Below are 16,929 nucleotides of genomic sequence, written 5' to 3'. Positions count from 1 at the left end.
ACGCCTTATATAACACTAGCTTATGCTCGCGACTTCGTCCGCGTGGACTAATTTCAAATCCCTATTTCACCCCCTTACGGGTTGAGTTTTGAAAAATCCTTTCTTAGCGGATGCCTACGGCATAATAGCTATTTGCATGCCAAATTTCAGCCCGATCCGCCCAGTAGTTTGTGCTGTGCGTTGAAAGATCAGTCAGTCAGTCCTTTTTCGTTTATATATTTAGATAGAATAGCCCTGAGCTATCGGCCTCTATCTATGTGTGATCTATCTATGTGCCATTGACGTGCGAGTTGAAGATATAAAAATAACGTCTAAAAAGATAGATAAATAACGTCTTGTCGCCCCAACGAGCCATGTTTTATCAAAAAAAGCCAAGGTAAAAAAAACAAACACAAAAACTAGGTAGTTGTGCGTACGATGACAGTGCGAGTTACTAGCAAACACGTTACGACGTGTTTCGCGTGCTTGTAGCTGGCATGCGAGTCGCCCGTCCCATTTCCCCTATAGGGGAAAAATCAAACGCCGTGCGATCTACTGTATGCCATGTACTGGCATGCGATCTACTGGCAGAACCTCGCTACACAATTACACACATGCCAGTAGCTCGTTCTTGCTAGTAGCTGGCATGCTTTTGTGCGAGCTACTAGCCTGTGTATCAAACGCTTTAGTCTGAGAGTGCGACAAATGTACAACAAGGCCTCAGACAAGGCTCATTTTTGGCGCGTGGTGAAAATCAAAACTAACGCCGCCATCTTGTGAAGTGTCACGCTGTTTCCTTATTTTGCAGTGTTGCTAAGAAAAAATCTGAAATTCACTGTTTTTGTAAAATTTTAGAGCCATTCCATATATTACATAACATGACGATATTATATCCTGATAATATATACATTATTAATGTGTCTGCATCTTATAACTAGCTATGTGTCATCATCATCATCATCATCAACCGATAGACGTGCACTGCTGGACATAGGTCTCTTTTAGGGACTTCCACATGCCACGGTCTTGCACCGCCTGAATCCAGCGGCTCCCTGTGACTGGTCTGATGTCGTCCGTCCACTTAGTGGTCGGTCTTCCAACACTGAGTCTTCCAGTGCAAGGTCGCCATTTAAGCTATGTTTAGCTATATGGTAAACACCATTTAGTAGCTATGTTTAGCACTAGGTAAATATAGTATTTGAGCGGGTAAACATGATAAGTTGCAAGTCTATGGCCTATAGTTTGCGTAATAATTATCACCACTATATTATGTTACAAATCCAACATCTGACCATCAAAAAGAGAAATCTAAATATATAAAAGGAAAAGATGACTGACTGACTAACTGATCTATCAACGCACAGCTCAAACTACTAGACATGCGCTAAGAAAGGATTTTTGAAAATTCAACCCCTAAAGGGGTAAAATAGGGGTTTGAAATTTCTGTTGTCCACGCGGACGAAGTCGCGGGCATAAGCTAGTTATTTATATTTATTATTACCTATTTTGAATAAATCATTTAAATTTGAATTTGAGTATAAATGGTTTTTATTAATGGTTCTTGATTTGGAAACAGGGATAGCTTCCCAATTTTTCATTCAGTTAAAATTAGATAAAACACACGATTTTCGACATTGACATTTTCAATATATTCCGTAAAATTGAGGAGGTTTTATTTGCTGGCAGCCTTTGTTCTACAACTACGCTCCCCTGTCAATGTCGTACGTTAGTGTCAAAGTCAACTGCCACTGTCAAGTGTCATTCATGTTTATTATTGTTATTTTTTGAGTTTTGATTATTTTTGATTTTTGTCTTCGCGATTTCCTTGCGATTACATCATAGAGATTCATTAATAATTATTCATCCAAGGATTATATCACAGAGTACTTTGTAATGATTATATACACATTACCGGTTGACTGGTCTGTGTTTTCATGGTTTTGTTTGTCTATTTTATGGGACCGCAGCCGTTAATAATTTAGTTTAGATTGATAATAATTGTTGTGTTAATCACAATACTTAGTTGTAGATAGTAGATGGGCCTCTTAAATAGGTACTTTGTGATGAGATTGCTTTATCAATAAGTGTTCAGTGTTTACCGTATGGTGCGTTTCCTGTTTCCTGCGTCCCTACAATAATTTCAGCACAAACGATGAGGTCTCAGAAAAAGGAAGCCAGACTTCCGCAAAATTCCCAACCAACAACTGCTATTATAGATCATGATGAGGATACAGGCACTCCTAGTAAACGCGTGAAATCTAATACCTCTACAGACGACATATCATCATTGAGACGCAAAAACTTTATCAAAGCTTGTGAGGTTGTCTCACAAAAAGCTTATTTAAATTATGCTGAGCGCCTACAACTGATTTATATGCCAGTTTGTGTGGACAGAGGGTCTTGTATGCATGCTTCCAGTTTGGTAAGTACCATTTTTATTTAGATACTTAAAATAGCTTTGTCCTTCTCTCTGTTCTCCAGTGGTTTATCTCTAGTATTATTTTTATAGTTTTCAACTATGATTTTTTGCATAAAAAAATCAAATTAAGTCTGATTTTGTGGGTCAAAAAGTAAACCATGTATATCTCCAGGATGGGAACTTTCTCTGTACAATTTTTTTCCAAAATGGGCTTAGATGGGCTGGGGAAAAAAATAACAGACTGATACACTTCAATTTTTATGATGTTAGTATGGTTTTTTTAAATAGTAAAGGTGTTTGAATATTTTAGTATGGAACCTGGTCTACCTACATGTTTACCATGTTTTTTTTTTTCAAAATAGTGGCTACACAAAACATGCATTAATTAATAATTTGTTTATTCTTCAAATTTACATAGGAACTTATAAGCTAAAGGAATGAATAGCTGGCATTAATATATAAACAAGTATTGTATGAGACAAAATCGATTAAAGTCATCGATATAAATGACAAGATATGGTCAAGCGAACAAAGTTTTTCACGGTTTAGAAACCAAATAAATCAGTGCCACCTCTTAGATACTAATGAAAGAGCCGTTTGAAATCCAGACGCACTCCAGTTCAATCCAGTTTGTTCAATAACCCTGTCCATACCAAGTAATATATAAGTCAATGATTAAAGTGTCACATTTCCGAGGTATAAGCAATGCAGCATGACAGCTATTTTGGAAAAAAGAAAGATGGAGGACAATTGTACTATGTAGGCCAAAATCTTCAAAGCCCTCTATATTATGTATGCATTCTCCATGCTGTTGATCAAGTTTTATATAAAGTTAAAATATAATTGCAGCTAACCATAAAGGAGATTCCACTGAAAGTAACAAAGTTGATCGAATTTGAAATTGAAGCAAGCAACTGGTGTGGCGCACTGGAAGTCTGTATAATGTCCATCACCCACAACCAGTATCTATCCGAAGTTGTGCTCAAAAATGTAGTTGAGATAATGCTGGTAAGATTTTTATTTCTAAAAATCTAAGTTTAAATCACTAATTTTAAATTACCATAAAAAAATCTGCTTTGTCGGAATTTGATACTTAACATGTTTATCTAGTTTAGAACATTTGAATTGAGAGTCCTACATATCCATTAAACAAGTGCATGTACATATAATATAATAACTTTATCTGTATTCTTCCATTTAACAGCTGCTAATATGCAATATATGTAACAAGTATCGCTGCACATAAATTATGGGTTACCTGAATCACTGCTTAGCAATAAATTATAGTACCTAACCTTTTTTTTTTTTAACGCTGGGAAATGCGTTTACGCCCCCCCTCCCTCCTGGAAGCCAGCCAGCCAACCAACTGGAGGGAAGGTATGTGGGACTCGCCGGCCGAGAGGCGACCGGAATACCCACTCAAACCCAGCGGCATTCCTGCACGTCGCCTGGTGACTGGGTCACGGGAACGCCGAAGCAAACCACCGCGACCCAGTCAGCGACATCCGCCGAGGCGGACCCTCCACCGGGGACCCCATCCCCGAGGTCCCCACACCGCACGTCTGAGGCCCACCGACCAAGTGCGTGCGCCTCCCAAACTGGGGACGGGGCGACAACTGCACACTCCGTGCACGTCCCATCCTCCGCCTCGTCCGCTGTGCCCTCTGCTACTCAGAGAGACTCGTGGAGAAACCTGCCCCCTGCCAGGTCATTAGCCATGGCCAACAATAACCCCGAAGAGAGATTGCTAGCCATGTTACCGGGGTGCACTGGCCCGAATACTGCTCTTCCCCTCGGATGCACAATGCATCCAAAGGGGACCAGCAGCACCCAGCACCCCTATAGTACCTAACTTATCATAGGGTATTTTGTTTTTATCTTTGAATAATTTATTTATTTATGTTTTTAAGTACAATTACATTAAAAAAAATTGTATGGCCAATTTAAAGTTTTTGAAGAGGGCAAATTTTTACCTTTTCCTGTGTAATATGTTTTTCCCCCATGCTTCTAGTGTTTTAAATTCTTCAATCTTTGGGCTGGTAAATAATTTCAAACTAAAAAATTGTAAAATAGCCTATCCATTTTTTACCTTAAAGGTGGTGTATGGTGGTGTAGGTACATGTGTATTTTATAACATTTTATTTTATATTTTCAGAATGCACACGAAGATATTTCTTCCGGATACACAATTTCACAGGTGATAGACAAATGTAAATTGGTACTGTCATTGCATTTTAGTACACACTGTCCATGCTTACATGATAACATACGAGAAGTCTATACTAATTTTCTAACATCACCAATGGACAAAAAAGAAAAAACAAGAAGTAACAGGTATTTTTAAATAATTTTTAGATGCGTATTAAAAACTGGCCAAGTGCAAGTCAGGCTTTTGCACCTACTACAGTCGTTTTTTTTTACATTTTGCATGATAAATCAAAAACTATTATGCATAAAAATAAATAAAAATCGGTTTTAGATTGTACGGGCAAAGCCCTTTCATATGATACCCCACTTGGGGTAAAAATTGTTTCAAAAAATTTTGCAGGACAATTGTTTTTCCGAGTTTATTATCCAATTATCTCAATATTCAAAAAAATACTGCTATTCAGACAATTTCGACACCCCACCAAATCGACAAGTTTTATACCTGCGCAGTAGAATAGCTACCTCTATTGAGTATTTTCACAGAACAAAACTTGGGTGTCTCATCAAATGGAATCTACTCACGAAGATCCAGCTTGTTATTAAACAGAAAAAAAAAACACTTTTGAGTAATTTGAAATAAGCTTTTAGGCTGATATTTTTCGGGCCGTATTTTTTTATATATGATAAGACATTACATGAAGTGCCAATCTGCGCAGACAAAAATTATTATTATCTATTCCTTGTCTTACAGAAAAGACTTTGGAAGTGAAAAAGGAATTGTGAATTTTTGCTTTACTAGATTAGAGCATGAATTAGAACCTGGAAGTACAGACAGTGCGTTATTAGACAAAAATGAAAACACACCTGAGGTTTTGAGACAAACCATCAAAGGGCTGTTTTATCAAAAAGAACAGTTCAATATTTTTGAGATGCTTGATCGTACTGAGAGGATAAACAGACTAATGGCTGTACTGCATAGTATCATAGAGTTATTGCTATTTGACCTTGCTATTTGGCAGTCCATTGGGTAAGACCAACTCCTTTATTTAGACCATTGATGTATCTATAGATAAATTATTGCCTCATAGACACTGAAAAACTGAAATCAATTAATTAATTAATTTTGAACATTTTTATATTTCAGAAATTCTGACATGAAAAAGAAACCTCGAGGGAAAAAAATTCTTATGGCAAGCGTTTTACAGCAAAATAATAATTGCTTTGTTACAGATATTTGTGAGCGAATATTAAGACTATTTGTATATTTCGTGCACTTAGAGTATCCCGAAGAACATATAAAAACGATGACTGTAAGTAACTTTATCAAGATTATCTCCCAGAATAAATTTATAGTACTAATTCATAGTATCAATTAATGTTAAAGTGTATATGTCACCCTGTCTGTCTTACCTTTCACGGCCCATCTGCTAAACAAATTCTAAACAAAGCATCAATACAAACAAGTATTGTATGAGACTAAATCATTCAAATTATCACGTTTCCGAGATATAAGCTATCAAAGTTGTACTGGTAGCGTCATCAGTACAATAGGCTAACCTGTACAACTTTGATAGCTCATCTTATCTCAGAAAGGACACTTTGGAAGATGTTGTATCATACAACACTTGTTTGTATTGATGCCAGCTATTGCTTGATACGTTTTATGCGTAGCAACAAATAAATAGATTTTGATTTTGATTTTTGATTTAGCCGCTATTTTGGAAAACACGTTAATTACTAAGAATCTAGTAAGCTCAAATTTTGCATAGAGGTTCCCTTTATAGTTACCCCTCAAGGCTTTCCTCGACTTCGCCGAGCGGAGCCCTGAGCGGTCTTAGTATGTATTATATATTTAGTATCAATATTTTTACAGCTTTGGCTTAATGCAACAATGGAACATTTTTATATGAATGAAATGTGCTCAAATAAGGACTACCCAAGCCCTGGCAACGTCTGTAAAGGGGTTATAAATGAATTATATGACATTATCAATGGTAAGCACGATATGTATAGTCCGCGACAGGTCGAGATTGCAATCAGGGAGGGAACGCACCGCACGTCACCCGCACTGAGTTAGCGCGGGGGCTGGGGTGTCCCCCCCCCCCCCATCTCGACCCGTCGCGGACTATGCGTGGGTTTTTATTTTATTTTGTAAATTATAAATAAATTAAAAATTTACAAGATATAGGTAAGGGTTGATTGAAAAGTTCGCGGCCCGCCGCAACTGCTTTCTAAGACTAAGACTACTTTATCTATATGGTCAAAAAGATTCCTCAGTCTTCAAAATACCGATTTATTGCGGCTTCGACCCCTTCATGTAATGAAAACGTCTGACCACCATGGTGGTTTTTAGCTTTAGGGAATAGGGATAGATAACAGTTGGAAGGAGCTACATAAGAAGAATAAGCTAAGAATAAGAAAAGCAATTCCAGAATAACGAAATTGAGCCATTGACTCACTTTTTAACCAACATCATTTTTAAGTAATCCAGGCAGTTTTGCTTAAATTTCTCAAACAACATCGTAAAAGAGTGCAATAATACACTGAGCTTATTTTTCGCCTTTCGCGTGGTAGTCCACCATGACGACATCCTTGGCACCCCATAAAACTTGACATCTTTACCTTTCCAGGCGACAAAATTGCCCTCACTTTTTTGGTGTCAGTTTGCCAGATATATTTTTTACTGCTTGGACTGTTGTTTTCACTCTGGGGTATTGTGGTGAACTCGGGTTTCATCCATGTCACAAATCTTTTAAGAAAATCTTGCAGATCAGCTTCACACATATCTGGACAATTGAGGCATTGTGAGATTGTAGTTAACATAACACAACCGACACACGTGTTGTATGGCAACTGCGCAGTCGGTCGCGAGTTGCGTTGCGTTAAATAATATGCTATAAAATTGCATTCCAACTGCTATTTTGGAGGCGGCTTGCAGTCTAAGTGCATTCAGTGTATATAGACCCTAAGGTTGTATACAAGTGTCGCACGACGCGGTCGCTCAACTCGAATGCTCTTGATGCATTTCTATACAATGATGCAAACCGCATACCGCAAAGTCTACCTTAATAATAACATTAGTATTTTTTTTCAGAGCTACCTCCTAAATCAATTTTAAATATATTGGAAAGAATAAAACCGGCATATTTAAGGCACCAGCTAAGTAATCACTATTCTAAAACTTTGTTATCAATATCATCTGATGAACAAGAGACGTTTAATATTTTAATTGCATTCTTGAAAGAGGCCAAATGGAATGACTTTCCCAGCAATGAAAATGACTTTATAAAGCTAAAAAAAATTGATGTGAAAAGAGTTAAACCAAATAAGCTTTTAAAAAATCTATCAATGATTTGCAACAATTCGTCAATTAATTCAAGTGATAACAGTGTATTATATCCAAAACTGTATCCTACTTCAGATGATAGTAAGATAGACCAAAGCTTTATAATTTGCACATTGTATATTACATTACAATCTTGTTTGGAGGCATATGGAATACAAAGCGTTCAAGAAACATTGCAAAAATTAAACGAAAAATTGCTGCAAGCTGGTTCATCACAAGACATAAATTACAACCCACTCCTTGAATGCAAGTCATATTCTGTAACAGAAGCTTTTTTAAAGAAATACAGACAAATTTTTGAGATGCTAAAAGAATTTATACTGACACTAAAACAAACAGAGACTACAAATAAGCCACCAGAAGCACTTAATATTTTTAACAACTTATTAAATTAAGTCTTATTATCACAATATTTATTAAATTAAGTGTTTCTAACAGCGAAATAAATGTTTCATAGATGCGGCGCTTCATAGTAACATGTTCCAACTAGAGGTGTCAAAAAATAATGTACCTAATAAATTTATTAAATATATAAATGTATTCAAGATATTCGTTTTTAGATTAAAACAAAATTGAATACAATATATAATAAGTAGTGAAAATTTGAGAAAATCCTTCCTAAAAAATAACTCAGGCGTTCGATCTTTGATACGCCGCGCGCGGCGCGACCGAGCGACGATATTAGAATAAAATATATTAGGTAGGTACAGCTGAATACAAATATCGTCGCGATTCGACGGTGAATAATTATTACATCGAATTTTCGTATTGGCCTGTTACATGTTGACTGTGATGATACGAGTATGCGGCTAGTATTTTTATCATTTTGTTTGTTTCGTAATACATTTTGAATGCAGTTTTATTTATTTGTGAACTTGAGTGTCGATAAATATTTAATGCGAATAATTGTAATGTAGATTAGGCAAAATAATGTAGATTAGGTACATTTTTGTGTTGTGATAGATTTGTGTCGCGCGTTAATAATACCTATTATAGTAGATTTGTTCTTTTTGGAAATACTTGCGTCATTTTATAAATCGTATGAGAAAATGTTTTTCAAAGTGTAGGTATTATCATACATTTAAGTATTATAGGTAATAGGTTAGGTACGTGAAGTGGTATTGTTCTTTTTAGAAATCATCATCATCATTTTATAATTCGTATGACAATAAATATGTAGAAATGTATGATAATAAATATAGTAGTTACCTACTAAAAAGATTTTTTTATAGGTAACTAGGTAAACTTACCTACCTATTGTATTGTAGGTATCTACTTGACATTGCTTTATCGTTCTACTTCTTTTTATTTTTACATACATAGGTAGGTACTAGGTACTGTATTCCGCGACAGGTTGAGATGGCAATCGGGGTATGAGGCGGGGGTGACACCCTGCACACCCGCACGTCACCCTCGCTCGCCCGCACTGGGTTAGCACAGGGGCCGTGCGGGTGTGCGGGGCATTCCCTCCCCGATTGCCATTTCGACCTGTCGCGAAGGTATGCATTGGGTACCTATTAAGAGTAAAATTTAAAATTTAAATCAATCGAGTTAAATACAAGCTATACCCTAGTTCTCGACCTTATTGACGGTTACGAGAAAGTTGTTTTTTGTCATATTCTTGTTCAGTAGGTATCATTCATAGATTGTTAAAATGTTGTTCCCTATGTCAATAAGGTCGGAAATCGCTTGCACCCATTTATCTGCTTGCGCCTCATGGTGAAATCGGTGCAAGCAAATCTCGACCTTATTGACGGTTATGAGAAAGTTGTTTTTTGTCATATTCTTGCTCAGTATAATTCATAGATTGCTAAAATGCTGTTTTCTGACGTATGTCAATAAGGTCGAAAATCGATTGCACCCATTTTTCTGCTTGCGCCTCACGGTTCAAGCAATTTTTTTTGTGTAACAAAATAATGTAACGTTAATAATTATTAAATATTTGTCTGTAACACGTGATAATATTGTGATACACACATGAACCTGTATTTGACACCTCTAGTTCCAACGAACATCAGTGTCCGCCTCCTGTAAATCATGATCCGCTTTTAATTTAAAGTTGCGTGATAGCCATTGACTTATATATTACTTCGTATGGACAGGGTTATTGAACAAACAAAATGGCACTGACTCATTGGTACTATAGCACCAATGCAACCTCAGTGACGTCTGGATTTCAAACGGGTTGTTCATTAGTATCTAAGAGGTGGCGTTGATTTATTTGGTTCCTAAACCGTGAGAAATTTTGTTCGCTTGACCATATCGATACCTCTGGGCTCAAAGGTTGTAAAGGACATTTGGTCGAAAATGACTTTTTGACACTGCTTTACTCAGTTTTTAATTCTCTATCGATCTGTATATTCCGTTTCACGAAATTCGTAAAAAAAATGCCTTTACGACCCACATAATTTGGCACGTTAAACAAAGTTTACCGTGAAGATATGGGTGTAAGTAACACTTGGTTACCAGAGTCTACTCCTTTTGGTAGTAAAGCAAAGTATAAAAAAAACCTTTGGGCGTAACATACAAATAAATTATCAATTGTCTTATACCACCTTAGATGGTTAATATGACACCTCAAAATTTTGGACGTAAAGGACATCACGTTTACAAATTGTCTTGTACACCGTTACAATTTAAAATAAAAAAATGAAAGCGTCCTTTACTACCTACTTTCATTTTTACAATGCGCTTTCATTTGCGCTCTTAAGGGCGTAAATAAACAAAAGTAGATGAGGAATAGTCCCATAAGTCCTAGAATATACTACCTAACTTGATTAACCCTATTCTTGGCAGTGTGCATTGTAATGCACAACACACTTTGAAAAAATCCTAACACTACACGAAACCTTTTTTAATTTTATTTTTTTAAAATTGTATTAGTTCATACACTACTAAATTACAAAAAATATAAATGCGTTATTTGAAACATCATATTTTCAGCAGAACCTGAAATGATAAACTGCATGTCGGTGTCTGCGCGAAGTAAAAATATTGATTTTTAATACTATTCTTGTAAAATTTTTGAAATAACCATATAAAATTATATGAACAACAGTATTTGATATCGATAAATGTCAATATTATAAAACAATTCCAATGGTTTTATGATGTCATTTTTACAAATTATATTGTATCTTTAAATGTACACTACTCGCTCGACTACAAAAAGCGTTTATTACAAATACTTCAGATTGGCCAACATATTAACATATTTCACTGTTATCTAATATAGGAGCTGGCTCAGCATCAATTTTATCATCAATTTTAAGACCTTACAATCCACAATTGCAATTTTGCAATTGTGGATTGTAAGGTCTACATTAAGCTTTTGGTTCATTGTATATCATGGACTTCCGCAAAGTAACGCCTGCTTCGATCGAACATATAATTTTGGAGGGTTTATTCGAGTTTTCCAGTGATTTCAAACTTTTAATTTCAGACAAAATTATATCTATGATAGTACTAGTACACCAAACAAATTTACACATCTCACAGAAGTAAATAGTAGAAATATTTTAGCAGTAAATAAGGATATTTATAGGAATTTACATGATTGGTCTCAGAATTCCTGTAAGATGAACATAGAAAAAAGAAGTATAATTACTTTTGGGCATTTTTTATTTAATATAAATGACTTTTTTCTAATTAGGTTAAGATACCTAGTACAAGCAAGTACTTTATTGATCTTAGAATTAAAGTAAGTAAATTGTAATAAGAAAGATTATATAAATACTGTATATTTTAATGTATATAACGGGTACACACCACAATTAATTTTTGTTTTTATTTGTCGACATTTCAACCCAATTGCACGGGTCGTGGTTACAACGGGACTGCGGTGCTGCGAGAGATGAAGTTCGAGTTGTCAAGGGCAGTAGCGAACTACCCTCTTTCTTGTTCTTTTCGCTGGAACTTCACGAGCTGTCCGGCAAAATACACTCACAGCGTCACTATTAACTTTCGATGTCGTTCGATGCTAACTTGATTTGCATAATTCTACCACTGGATTCCACATACCTACTTGCTAGTTTAAAACCATCCTCACGATTGAAATTCTGGTGTTTGCGAATTTCAATCGCTTCGCGCACTAGTCTAGGTATATAGTGGAGGTCTATGTTGTTGAATGTTTTATGCCTGGCTGTAGAATATGCTCCGCGATCGCAGACTTCTGAGGATCGTTGTTTCGCACCGCTTTGAAATGTTCTAATACCCGAGTTGCTATGGGTCTCTTCGTTTAACCAATATAGGAGCTCCTACAGCTGCAGTCGATCTTATACACACCCGGACATTCGTATGGCAGACGATCCTTCGTTGATAGCATCAAATGGACAATCTTTTGCAAGGGAGTAAACACGATCTTAATGTTGTATTGTTTTTTCAACAATGTGCCTATTTTATCAGTTACTCCTTTTACAAAAGGTAGGTAGGCCATCTGTCTTTCCCGTACCCGTACCCGTAAAATACATTAAAATATGTCGTTAAATGACGAAATAAGCTTAAAATTATTAGTTAAATACATTATTTACCTGATAAGCTAGTGTGAAAATGGAACAACACGTAAAAGATTTGATAACGAATACAGGGAACTTCCATGCGATTATGAGCTACTTGAAACCTTGAACGAAACAGATAAAGAGGATGAAGAAAGTGAGAAGGAAGATGAATAAATAAATCATCTTATGTTTATAAAGTTGATTTAAGAAAGAAGTGAAACTAATTATAACATTAAAGAAGAGAGTGGATAAAAAAATAGTTAGTTACCAAAATATTAATTTATAAGATTTATTGTAAGGCTTCGTGTTCAATTCCAAATACATGATCTCGGTTTGATTAGAAAAAATACGTTTTATTTGAACAATATGTTATTTCATTATTATTTTTAGAGAAAATATAATAGTTTATGCATAATTACATACAAAACTACATAATGCGTTTAATACTTAACTGTAATTATTATTTTATCCTTACAGAATACCTTAGCGAGTGATCCTTAAGACCCTAAAAAGTATTACACATGTTGGTTATTTCCTTATTTTGTTCAGTTTTGTGCAGTAAAGTAGATTTACGCCCTTAGGTAATATCATAGAATGAAAATTTGTAGGGTGTAAAGGACATTTATTTTCAAATTTATGGTCGTAAAGGAAATCTATTTCAGTAAATACAGCACTAGGGCAATTTTTGAACACTGCCTTAGAAAATACTATAAATTCTAAGCACTTTCTTCCTAGGTTTCATTTAAATAGCTAAAGAAACGAAGATGCTAGAGAAAAAAGAATTTTATTTTTTTCGTTTTTTGCTTCTCCTGAAAAGTAGCGTTTTGTCCTTTACGACCTTTGAGCCCAGAGGTATCGATATGTTGTCATTTATATCGATGGTGAGTGCTCTAAATCATAATAAGTATTCACGTTATTATATTTGAGTAGGTATAGGTAGTTTCAGTACCTATAGTCTGTTCTAAACTTATCTATGTTCGTAGAAACGGAATGCATCTAAAGCGGAATATGATATACGATATGGACAGGATTGCGGACACCGATGTTCGCTGGAACGTACTGTTACTAAATGGCTTCTGAGATGGTCAAGGGTCTTGACAACAAGCATGCAGATTTTTGGTTGAGCCTAGCGTTTTGACTGTTCAAGTTTGCTTGATGCTTGAGTCAAGAATTTATGTGCTTGACGGTGATTGATGCGATTTTATATTTTTGCTTGACGCGACGTTCGGACAGTATTAGAGAAATTAGAAAATTAGAAAAATGCTGTTTGCAGACTCAAGCTGCTTGACGGGCGCATCAAGTCAAACAATACCACGTGCTTGACGTCAAGCCGCTTAACCATGTCGGAAGCCCTTAAAAAGCGCCGCATCTAGTGGAAAATTTAAATCGCTAGTTTATATCTACTCTCATCTCTTAAAATTCAAATTTTAAAATCAAAATTTGTCACATATTGGCTTACTTTATTCACTTCAGCTGTTCTCGAGATTTGCGATCAACAACACATTCAGCGATTCATTTTTATATTTATAGATTATTATACTTTAACTAGCTTATGCTCGCGACTTCGTCCGCGTGGACTACACAAATTTCAAACCCCTATATCATCCATTAGGGATTGAATTTCCAAAAATCCTTTCTTAGCGGATGTCTACGTCATAATAGCAATCTGCATGCTAAATTTCAGCTCGATCCATCCAGCAGTTTGAGCTGTGCGTTGATAGATCAGTCAGTCAGCAATCTTTTTTCCTGCAATATTATCAAGAAAAGCTTACGAGTTGACAAAATATGTTACCAAGATTTTATGGTTTGGATTTTAAGATAATATGAGTTTAGATAAGGTAGTGTAAGAAACTGCATAATTAGGTATTAAAACACTGATGTGATACTATAAAAAAAAATTTAATACGGGTGGTATTAAATTTTGCAATGCAACCTTTTCATAAACTACTATTATTTTTTTATGCACCAAAGGTCAATAAAGTTTTAATTGTTTTAAAAATTTTTGTCTTTATTTGAATTTCATCACCTGATTAGTCTATCAAATAATAGTAATTTACCTTTCAGTCAGTCAGTCAGTGTGGATTTAGGTTTTAAATCCCATGGAAATTCTTTTTTCCCTGAATAAAAGTATCCTATCATGCACATGGCGTCTTCTATATAAATCACAGATTCTAATGGTCGCCGTCGACTAGTAGACTGTGCGTAACGCTCGGTGGCGTAACGGCTCTTACCATGCAATGATGCTTGTTAATTGACCATATTAATTTATTTGGCAGTTTAGCCACACATAGGAAATACTAAGTTTGGCTACTAAACTTAACTTTGTATTTTGATTTATTTGAAACTAGCTGCCCTGGCGAACTTCGTTCCGCCTAACAGTCGATTCAAATTTTTTAAATTTTTCTCTCCATAAGAACCCGTAATTCAAGGAATATTATAAAAAAAGAATCAACGAAATCGCTTCAGCTGTTCTCGAGATTTGCGATGAGCAACACATTTAGTGATTCATTTTTATATTATTGACTAGCTTATGCTGGTGACTTCGTCCGAGTGGACTACACAAATTTCAAATCCCTATTTTAAGCCTGTAGGGGTTGAAAGTTTAAAAATCTTTCTTAGCAGATGACTACACCATCATAATAGCTATCTGCATGCTAAATTACAGCCTGTTCCTTCCAGTGGTTTAAGTTAAGCTATGCGTTGATATATCAGTCAGTCAGCTTTTACTTTTATATATAATTAGCTGCCCTGGCGAACTTCGTTCCGCCTAACAGTCAATTCAAATTTTTCTCTTCGTATGAACCATCCTCGTACTTCAAGAAATATTATCAAAAAAGAATTAGCGAAATCGGTTCAGCTGTTCTCGAGATTTGCGATGACCAACACATTTAGTGATTCATTTTAATATTTTAAGAATATAGATCATGATAATTAGAAAGTAAAGCCTTAGTTAGAAAATATAACCAGTTTTAAGGTCAAATGTTAATTTAATTTATGTTACAATAATATGAAATACTACAAGTACTATTTTAATATTTGGGTAGGAAATGACCTCTAGCTTTCTTTGACCTTTTTGCTTTCTCTATATCAACTTCAGGATACTCAGCTTGTAACTTTTCCATATCCATATCAGGAAAACGTTTCAAAAGATGTTGAACTTGGTTGAGATTTCTATTTTTTTCTTTTCTTTTAATATTGTATAACTTTTCTTGGTACAATCTATAAAATTTCTTTACTGCAATACTGTTAATATATCCATGTTCTAAGTAAGATTTTACCCATCGAGAATTCATAAATTTTGGTATAAAATATTCTTGTTTCTGGTACTTCTCTGGTAAGCCAAAAAGGTTTACTATATCATCCACTGGACGTTCCCCTGTTTCACCAGTTTCCAATTTATAATATGCAATGTTCCTTTCTCTTATAAGAGTCTCTATATTATTCATTGATTCTTCAACTTTATCGATTCTTTCGGGGTTTGGGAAAAGACGGATTTGTTCATTACATTCGTGTTCCATAGTAAATAGCATATTTCTTTCTTTCAATAAAACGTACCATAATTTATGCAGATCCGTATTCGATTTTATTCTTAATTCATCCAAGCGCCAACCTCTACCAACTCGAATATTGGTTTCGTTCCAGTTCTTTTTATTATCGAAGAAATCCATTAGATCATTCTGTTTACTTGTAGTGTGAAAATATTTAATGTTTTGTGCTGTTCTTCTGCAGAGATTTATTAAATTGTTTGGGCGATAACATATTCCCACAGCAGCACGTTTAATATTTCTAAATATGAAATTCATTTTTGATAAAAATCTTTTTACATCTCGAACTTAACCTCACTTTTTATTATGTTCCGTAGTGATTATATAGGTTCTCTTTTTTTTTTTTTTTTTTTTTTTTTTTTTTAATTTTTTTTTTATAGGTACTCTTTGATTGTATAACCACAGAGCAGAGCCAGAGAGCAAAATGGGCGTAGATGGAGTAATAAAGGTAGATGCAGAAACGTTTGCTTTCTCATTCACACTAAAAAGAGAGCACAGATAAAGTTACTAATGTGATAAACAGAGACGCAGCTAACCTATTTTTTGTCCCTTATCGTGTAACCGATTTTTTTCAAAGAATACAACTTTAGTTGCAAAACAAACTTTGAGAATTCGTGGCGTCATTGTATTTCTCATTAGTTATTTATTTGTTTTCACATAAAAAACATTGAATACAAATATTGTTGATCGGTTAATACAAACAATGGTAATTGTCGTGTTATTTGTCGTTACGTCGTGTCGTGCTATCGCTATCTCAGACGCGGTTACACAGTACTTTAGTCTAGCTTTTTTACTCAGTCTACGCTTGACGGCAATGTTAGTTCCGATTTTCGCCACATGCCAAGATAGCCTTGTTGCACTGTTGCACTGTAGGTACCTATATAGGACATGACTTTAGGGCATAGTAGTACTTGCAAATTCTTTGCTTGAGGGCAACTCTTCTTTACCCTTTGTTCTATTTCTGTCAGCTTCAACCACAGCTTATAGGAGACTAAA

At 35.2% G+C, this 16,929-nt stretch overlaps 2 protein-coding genes across 2 annotated transcripts; one reads left to right on the top strand and one right to left on the bottom strand.

The window, feature by feature from the left end:
• The first annotated feature begins 1,749 nt into the window (after window positions 1–1,749).
• Window positions 1,750–8,404, top strand: LOC117982289 (uncharacterized). Its single transcript, XM_069498463.1, has 7 exons — window positions 1,750–2,401; window positions 3,248–3,406; window positions 4,554–4,732; window positions 5,298–5,573; window positions 5,691–5,856; window positions 6,420–6,540; window positions 7,641–8,404. Exons 1-7 carry the CDS (start codon window positions 2,132–2,134, stop codon window positions 8,285–8,287), a joined length of 1,818 nt encoding a protein of 605 aa, XP_069354564.1. The 5' UTR covers window positions 1,750–2,131; the 3' UTR covers window positions 8,288–8,404.
• Window positions 8,405–15,355: 6,951 nt separating this feature from the next.
• Window positions 15,356–16,254, bottom strand: mRpL47 (mitochondrial ribosomal protein L47). Its single transcript, XM_034968325.2, has one exon. It carries the CDS (start codon window positions 16,189–16,191, stop codon window positions 15,418–15,420), a length of 774 nt encoding a protein of 257 aa, XP_034824216.1. The 5' UTR covers window positions 16,192–16,254; the 3' UTR covers window positions 15,356–15,417.
• Window positions 16,255–16,929: the final 675 nt, after the last annotated feature.

This window comes from Maniola hyperantus, chromosome 5 (genome assembly GCF_902806685.2).
Source record: "Maniola hyperantus chromosome 5, iAphHyp1.2, whole genome shotgun sequence".
Classification (NCBI taxonomy): Eukaryota; Metazoa; Arthropoda; class Insecta; order Lepidoptera; family Nymphalidae; genus Maniola; species Maniola hyperantus.
This window is presented reverse-complemented; position numbering and strand designations above follow the sequence as displayed.

Coding starts and splice junctions, on each gene's coding strand:
- LOC117982289 (XM_069498463.1), top strand. CDS start 2,132: ATGAGGTCTCAGAAAAAGGAAGCCAGACTTCCGCAAAATTCCCAACCA. Junction 3,407..4,553: donor ATGTAGTTGAGATAATGCTG/GTAAGATTTTTA, acceptor TTATATTTTCAG/AATGCACACGAAGATATTTC. Junction 5,857..6,419: donor AACATATAAAAACGATGACT/GTAAGTAACTTT, acceptor ATATTTTTACAG/CTTTGGCTTAATGCAACAAT.
- mRpL47 (XM_034968325.2), bottom strand. CDS start 16,191: ATGAATTTCATATTTAGAAATATTAAACGTGCTGCTGTGGGAATATGT.